The sequence below is a fragment of the Nuphar pumila genome, chromosome 6 (genome assembly GCF_984573655.1).
Source record: "Nuphar pumila chromosome 6, dmNupPumi1.hap1.1, whole genome shotgun sequence".
NCBI lineage: Eukaryota > Viridiplantae > Streptophyta > Magnoliopsida > Nymphaeales > Nymphaeaceae > Nuphar > Nuphar pumila.
The window spans coordinates 9918221-9927423 of NC_143254.1; the positions used below are offsets into that span (position 1 = coordinate 9918221).

At 36.1% G+C, this 9203-nt stretch overlaps 1 protein-coding gene across 1 annotated transcript; it reads right to left on the reverse strand.

Annotated features, from left to right (window-relative positions):
* Positions 1-240: 240 nt before the first annotated feature.
* LOC149833904 (uncharacterized) lies at positions 241-3412 on the reverse strand. The gene is made up of 4 exons (XM_090009232.1): positions 3382-3412; positions 959-1075; positions 770-877; positions 241-356 (listed from the first exon to the last, which is right to left on the reverse strand). The coding sequence occupies exons 1-4, from the start codon at positions 3410-3412 to the stop codon at positions 241-243; spliced, it is 372 nt and encodes a 123-aa protein (XP_089865358.1).
* Positions 3413-9203: the final 5791 nt, after the last annotated feature.

The following is a 9203-nucleotide window of genomic DNA, read 5'->3' on the forward strand; positions in this document are numbered from 1 at the left end:
TAACTTGAAAAGGTACCTTAGTGGTTGGTGGACTTGATAGTTTCATGGCTGTCAGTGAAAGTTGTCAACTGAAACCAGATGCATTAGCTCAAGGGACTAGACCATCTTGGTGGAATCTTTGACCATGTTGCCTTTCTCAAAGAATTGCAATGTTAACAAATCTTTTAATGCATTTGGTATGGTGTTTGAAAGTATACCTTGTACCGTGAGGCGTCTTGCTATGAAACAAGTAATATTGCATTAAGCAATAGGACCACCCTGCGTGCCAATAATGAAAAGCCTTCCATCTGTGTTCAAGCTGTCCAGATTTCGCTGGAAGTAAGAACCACCCATATTGTCCAGTATGAAATCAACACCTGCATAAAATTCAAAGGAAAAATCAACGATCTAGCAATGGGTAGAGAAAGTCTACTCCACTATGAAATAAACATTTTTTGTATCTGGTTCTCTACAAGTCCATGACTAAGAACATCCAACTGTTGTTTATCTCAAACAATAGCATTGTCCAATGCAGAAAATGGTTTTACACAAGTTGTAAGATACATACGATGACTGAAGCTCCCAACCTATGTCACACGTTGCCCCCATATTGTATCCCCTTATATAGTGGTCATATTGAAAACTTCATAAAAATAGTTGTATCCCTATATCCACAGCCATATACATGTGACATATCCCCAACACGTTTTAAGCATGTCTTTGGGCCTCACCAGGTGCATCCCTGATATAAGCAAATTTATAAAGCATCTCTTCATGTAATGGAACCAACCTTTCCCTTTTGTTTCTTCCTTAATGTGAGCAATTAAATCTTCATTTTTGTAGTTTATGCACACATCTGCCCCAAGATCCTTGCAAAATCTGAGCTTCTCGTCATTTCCTGAATAAAAAAAATTAATATCACAGACATGTCACATCACATTCAAGGTTTAATTAACAATGCAAAGTGTTGATCAGTCACCTGCAGTGACAAAAACTCTTGCCCCAATATGTTTAGCTATTTGAATGGCAAATGTTCCAATTCCGCTTGATCCTCCATGAACCTGTGACAAAAATAGTTGACCATCTTTGCAAATCCCTGTAAGAGACATAAACATTGCTCAGAACTAGAAATCATAGGAAGCATTCTAATTAAAAATCAACATTATTTATAAACAAGATCCTTTTTCGAAGACTTGGAAGTTGTCACATGAGCTGCTACTTTTCATAAACAGTGGTTGCAGGTTCTAGGAAGATTGAGAAATCATTGGACACAATCATGAGTTCAGAAGAAGCATAGATTAGAGATATACCTGCAAAGTTACAACTTCATTATAGTAATTTTCTATATGAGTGGCTCTTGAAACATCCAATCTGCATCATTGAAGTATTAAGTGTTACTAGAGAACCAGTTTTGCAACTAATCAAGTTACATATATCCTTATAATAATACAGATAACATCTCATTTGATATCCAGAATGGCAATTGGGAGCTTGCGTATTGATAAAAAAACCAGCATCAGCAAGGCACTTTACTTTGGTATGCATTGGTAGAAGGGCACAAAAACTATCACAATGAAGTATTGATGTGAACCCACCAGCAGAACAACCTGACAATAGAGCTTGTATTGTGTTCCTAGGTTGCAATTATGGGAAGCAGTAACAGTAGCAGTAGCAATAAATTATAAAAATAAATAAGTGCATTTGTTATAAAAAAATTGAAATATAAATTTCGATAAAATATTTCTCGTTATACAAAACCATTTTTTTTTTAAATACTACACATTGAATGCAGCTAACGTAAGTATAAAAAGGTGTGTTGTTAGATAAACTGTGATGAATTGAAGAAAAATCAAAATTTATGATTATCCCTTAAACGATAATGTTACTGTGCACACAGAGAGGAAGATACAAACACAGATAGTTCCAGATTCAATGACTTAAGTTGGTCATGCACCTATCAATATCATTTGATGTTCTGAACTAACAACCAAATAAAACCAGTTGACAAGATCTACAATAATATATAGGTAAATGTCCCTTGCTAACAACAGTACTAGGATCAACTACTGCCTGCAAAGTTGTTGTGTTGTACTCATGATTTCAAAAAATACTAAAATCCCTTTCCATAATAAAGTTTTCTCCATTTTTAATATCCTAATATAAGTAATCCTACTCAAAACCATATCCAAAAAAGCTGAAACTTGGAAGTGCCCAGAGGAAAAAAGCATTCACCTTTAGTTCATGAAATCTATCATCACTTTGGAAGAAGAATATTTCAATATAACAGTGATTGTGACTGGCAAATAAATTTCCTTATCCACCATTTCCTTAAAGAGAATCACACATCTTAAAAACACCGATTTTTCTTATAAATGGAACAGTTAAAATGATGAATGTTACATCGAGTTTTTCAGAGGATAAATGCCAGTAACTGGTGCAAGTTCATGGATGCCTTGAACAATTTTCTCTTGAAGTACTCCTTGGGATGCCAACAATTGATTGCCATCACTAGAGCATTTTCTATAATTGTATAAAGCATAGTGAAGGCTTGGCCTTTGCTTACACAATTGTTTACTTGGAAAAGTGATTCCTGATCCCTTTGAGTAAAACTCCTGAAGAGTTGTACAAGACATAAACCATTCTTGGATACACAAGTATGTGCTTTATGCTCATTCCCAAAATGTTTGGGATACTATTCAAAGGCCTCACCCTTCTCACCATTCTTGAGATGTCTTGGTTGTATGCCCTTGCATTTATAGTCTCTCTCTCCATTAGAAGGAAAAACCACGTCTGCCAAATGCATACACAAAGGCTATTTCCTACTTGAAACATTTATGTTTAGAATGGGAAGAACACTCCTTTCAAAGCTAATGGAAAATCAAAGCTTGTAAAACAGTTGAGGAACATCTTACTGGGGTTGGTTGCATATATTCAGGAAAAGCTTTTTTATCCAGCATATTCATTTCCTAATTTTCACATATATGTTAGTGGTGCTCGCTAACCACCCCATATCTTCTCTATAACTTTCATCCAAAATTTTCAAGAAGTTTGTATCATCCAATGAACAGTGAAGAACAAGGCATTTCCACTAACATTTCATGCTCCTTACAGCTATAGAAAAATGCCTATCTCACAGTGTTCGTGCTCGAAATAGACAACCTAAATTTATAATGAATTTCTAAGGTTTCAATTAATATTGGCAGTGCCTTTTTTTAAGAGAATTCATGTTGGCTCTTTGCCTCCCTTGTGTGCATTTTCCAATGGCATTTTCCATTCATTTTCATACAAAGAAAATATTATAACGTAAAAATGCTAAATGTACTGCAAATGTTTGTATTTTCACACTCTCTAGCTTCAAACATAAAGATGAGAGAACAAGGCAAAAAGGAACAAAAAACCAACCAATTCCAATGAGAACAATCTTGAAAGGCATGTGTCTATTATTTAAATTCACTAGAAAACAAGTCAACAGAGGCGCCCTATCGAAAAATTGCAACTTGTTTCCTCTAAGAAGAGGTACAAACGACAACATTCCCATTTCAAATTTGGAGAAAGGAAGAAATGAAAACCCACATCAAGATTTCTGATGAATACAACAAAAATCACAGCAGAATCTAAATTAAAAAAGAAAAGGCGAAGAAACAAAGCAAACAGATCAATCTCACTTAGTTCAGAGCACCGGCTCCAGGCTTCCTCACCCTGGCAAGCTTCGTTCACTCTGTGTGGAACGATCCCGAGTGGTCCACGCGCTCGTACGTGTGCACCCCGAACAGGTCCCTCTGCGCCTGCACCAGGTTCGTCGGTAGCCTCGCCCTCCGGTAGGTATCGAAATACGCCAGGCTCGCTCTCATCCCCGGCGTGTTGATCCCCGCCTCGATCGCCAACCCCACGACCCTCCTCCAAGCCGTCTGACGCTGCACCATCTCCCTCGCGAAGTCCGGATCGACTAGCAAGCTCTCGAGCCACGGGTTTCGCTCGTACGCCCTCTTGATCCGGTAGAGGAACATGACTCTGGCCGGCTGCTGATGGGGAAGGGATGATCTTTCATGGACGATGATCGACGACGACGGTGCAAGCCGCCCTCTTCCCCATCAAGAAGTCGATTTGGGGGTAATGAGAGAGAGAGAGCGAGGGAGGGAGGGAGAATTTTTCCCTCTAGATGTGTCGGTTTAAATCGAAAAGTAGCGACAGAATTAGCGATTGTCCAATTTTGTCGCAAAATCTGTCGCTAATTAGCGACGGAAAAATTTTATCCCTTATCCGTCGTGAAGTTGCGAGAGACTTTTTTCGTCACTAATTAGCGATAGATTTTACGACAGAATTGGTTCGTCGCTAATTTCAATTTTAGCGACAACTAGTTTTCTCTAGCTAATCCATCACAAATTTGCGACGGAAAAAATTTATCGCAAATTTTCATCGCTAATTAACGTTTTCTTGTAGTGCTAGCCTCCGAGTTTTATGCTGTCAGCATGACTACAGTAGGTATGGCAGGCTGAGCCAGCTTGACCAGGTCTTTGTGTCTGATGTGGTTTCTTCTCGTTATAAAAAAAAAAAGTTTGGTTTGCTATATGGGATATTCATATCCAAATATGATAAATCATGAAAAGTGAATTTGTTGATGACGGTAAATGTATTTAAGTGTTGATGGTTTGGAAACCGTAGTTTCATGAATCTTATTTGTAATTGCAAAATTAATTGAATTGGACGTTATATCTTTTATGAGCTAAGCTTTTTATTTATGTGTAATTTATAATTTTTTTATTTTTCTCCTTACCTCTTGTCATTATGTCTTTTTTTTTTATGACAAACAACCCTTGCCGAGAACCGGGACACTTAATGGCCCCATTACCCTGCGAGCTAGGTAAACCCCGGGTGGGTTCACCCACATTCAAGCTCTTAGGGACCCCACCAGGTAAAGGCACCCGCACACCCGGTGGATGTAGAACTTGAGACCAAAGGGGTCAAAACCTTCTCCCCAGGCTAGCTACCACTCGCGGGTGTTTTTATCGTTATGTTTTTATAATTAACTTATCTTATATATGGTTTTACATTTAAATTTTCCTTTTAATTAGGCCGGTACCCTTGGGCGAGCTGTCCTACTAAGTTTGCCAATAAAACTCGAAGAAAATCCAAACATTGCTTACTTTCATATATCACAGGTCAGATAGAGAAGTAGGATTGGATTAATGATTGAATCCAAATATGAACCCAAATCAGATATAGATCCGAATCTGAACACGTGCAAAATTTGAATCTGATGCTGCTTATGCTAGTTGGGTCCGGATCTGTTTTAGCTTTTTGCATCCCAATCTGAATCTGACTATCAATTTTGATTTATGCAAAATCGGATTAGGTCGGATTCAGGAACGCTTAGATCTGAACCGAATCCAACCCATTGAAGCTATTAACATGCCAGCAACTAATTGTGCACTAGTGTTGGAATCAAGAGATGAATGGCAGTTGTGAAGCTGAATAAACCGAGTCAAAGTCAATCACTTAGCCTTAGAGCGTAAGCAATAATAAAGGCGCTTTATCAACTGGATGTGGATGCAAACAGCTCGGATTCGGATCCGATGCTAAATGCACTTCGATCCAGGTACAGACTTGAATAGTGAAAACCTCATACCAAATCCCCCTTTTTACAAGTAATCCAACTTAAATATCCATCAAATCTGGATCTGTTGGTTTCTATATCAAAAAATTAAAACCATAAATATCTGAATGTGATTTAAGATCTTGAAATGTGGAGTAAAGTCCATATTGGATCTTGGTCCGTACTCAAACATAGATTGGTTAATTCATCGTACTCGGTGGGACCCCATCTTGGCTGAATTGTAGCGATGCAAATGGTTTGAATTCGGGTTGGATGTGGGTCAATACCAGATCAGACTAATCGATGTTGCCTAAATGGATTTGGATGCAGGTTGGGACTGGGATGGTGAAAAGCTAATACAAAATCCCCTTTTTTTTTACATGTAATCGGATTCAAATATCCATCAAATCCAGATATCTGTCATTTTCGGTAGCAAAAAAATCAAAACCTTATCTGCATTAGATTATATTCGGATATGGTTATGGCTTATGATATTTGATATCGAATAAAATCTGATCCGTTAACATCCCTACCGAATTGTATGATTTGGAATGAGTCCATCCATGGGCACTGTGTCAAGGGTAGCGAAAGGTTGTTGAAGTATCCATTTCTTTCCTTGTAAGCTTCTGGAAAACCAGTAGGAATGATCAAACCCAAGAATTAAGTTGGGGGAAAGGAAAGGAAAGGAAATAGGTTGTATGCACAAATGGATTCATAGAGCAAATTTAGCACTAGAAAGTAAGTGTCACACACAATGCATAACAAGCTTTACATGCTTCGGTCAAGATTGACCTACCACTACACCAAAATGATCCTATAGTGACGGTTATAATCTGTGACTTAAAAGGCTGCATAGCCTTAAACATGCCAAAAATGAAAAATGGAAAGTAAACAAGCCACTTCAAGAGCTGCTCTCTCTCTCTCTCTCTCTCTCTCTATATATATATATATATATATATATATATAGAGAGAGAGAGAGAGAGAGAGAGAGAGCGCAGCTCTTGAAGTGGCTTGTTTACTTTCCATTTTTCGAGAGAGAGAGAGAGAGAGAGAGAGTAATGGGTCTCTGCTAAATGAAAAGTGCTAAATGAGTTCAGGTCTTTTTCGTTTTATTTTTAAATTCTGACCATACAGATGTGATATATGTACTTGATTTTATAGGGATCAGCTCTTGAAGTGTTCGATTCCGACACGTGAGTGAGTTTTTATGACATTTGAAAAATCAATGGTTCAAAATCTTTGTAAAATTTTGAGGCTCTAAATATCATTTTTTCATCAAAAACACATGATCCAGGTGTGGATTTCTTGTAAAACTGTGAAAAAATATCGAAAGCCCAGAAAAAAACATTTAGCATGGACCCATTACTATATATATAAATAATAGTGGTAATATACCCGACCCATACCCAATGAAATTTTGGATTTTGAGGATAATATAAAAACAAAACAAAATTTTGCTAATGACACCATACATTTAGTGAAAATCCTAAATTTAGAGGGTGAGGCCAGAAAGGTGCATATCAATAGAACTTTGAACTTTGGATTTGACTTTGATTTTGAACTTAAATTTGGATTCATTTCGACTTGATTAAGTCTTGTACTTGGCTTTGACTAATCTTTTTATTACTCTTTTTTGAACCTCATAAAACATCTTTAAAAAAGATTTAATACATTCTTAGAGGAGATTTAACACCAATCAAGGGTCATTCCGGACCAATCTCAATTTGCCTCCTAGCCTTAATGGCTAGTCCAATGTTTTGAACATTAGTGGGTGCAGGCAAGGCTTTAAGAGCCATTAGTGAGGTACATGCATGACTTTAGAGCCATTATCAGACATGCTAAATATTGTGGTCAATGGACCTCTGATTAACTAAGAAAAATTGTGTCATTAACAATATCAAAACCTTGGGCATATATTTTATTATTGCACAAAGTTTAGTTGTATTTTTTAAAATTTCCTAAATAAAAATTATAGTAGATGGATTTCCATCCCTCATGACCAATTGAAATCTTATCAACTATATGTTTGAATTTGCCATATTTAGATGGTTGTGGATGCCTATAGGCGGTAATTATGTATCATATAATCTTGCTAGTAACTCTAATTTCAATTAACAAACCACTTGATTGGTTCAAAGCATTGGATATGTAATTCCGTTTTGTAGTGGTAAGTGTTGGTCTAACATCAACTCGACTATCTGCATTCCACATAAATAAAAAAGGCTACCTTTTATAACTAGATTTTCTTGGATTCTCAACTATTCATTTGTATCCTTGTTTGAGATACATTTAAATTTGTTTTTATAAGGTATTTGGTGAAATAAATAACAAAAAATAACGGTATTGTCCTATAAAAATGACATGTTCTTGCAGAAACCTACAAATATGCCAAAAATCCTCTGCATGCCCAAAATCACTGAATCTCAACTTATTTATAACCATTTTACTTGTCGCATGCATAGATCTTCTGTCGTTCAAATAAATATGTTGTGAACCTTCAAATATGGTTAATTAAAATCACAAGGGGATTCGCAAAATGTTTGTGTAAACCTCTTGATATTCACACAAATATATTGTGAACTGGATATGATTAAAATCACTAAGAAAAATTGCAACATATTGGTATGGACATCCTGTCGTGACATTCAAACAAATATGTTGTGAACCTCCGAATACCTCCGAATACTGAAGAGATCTGCATAATAGTTGTGTGGGTCTTTCAACATTTGCATGCATATGTTGAACCTCTGAGGTTAATATCATAAAAGAGATTCTCATGATATTTGTACAGACCTCTCAACATTTGCATAAATATGTTGTGAACCTTTGAATATAATAAAAATTATTGAGGAGATTTTGATGATAATTGTGCATGCCTTTCAATATTTGCTTACATATGTTGCAAACCTCCAAAGTTAAAAAGACACAGAAGATTCAAATAAAATATGACCTGACTTCCTAACATCCACACAAATATGTTGCAAACCTCCGAGGAAGATTTATTTGATATTTGCATAGAGCTCTCGGTATTCGCATAAATATGTTGTGAACCTTCAGATATGGTTAAAATCATTGAGGAGATTGGCATGATATCTTTGCAGACCTTGCGGTATTCACATAAATATATTGCGAACCTTCAAATATAGTTAAAATTAAACTAAGACACTCACATGTTATTTAAGCGAACTTGCTAACCTTTGCATAAGTATCTTGTAAATTTGTGAAAGATTAGAATTAAATGAAAGAAATTCACATGACATTTGTGTGAACCTACTAATGTGGGAACCTACTGAAAAATTTGCAACATATTTGTACAAATGTCGAGAGACCCGTGCAAATATTTTATGATTCTCCTTAGTGATTTTAAATATATTTAGAGGCATGCAACATATTTGTTTAAACATCAATACACATAAATATGTTGTGAATCTCCTTAGTAATTTTGCCACATTCAGAGGTTTACAATATTTGTGTGAGCATCAAAGAGGTCTTGAAAAATATATTGTGAATCTCCTAAGTTATTTTAACCATATTTAGAGCTTTACAACATATTTTTGGAAACGTTGGAAGGTCTGCACAAATATGTTGTGAATATCTATAATGATTTTAATCATATTCAGAGGGTTATAAC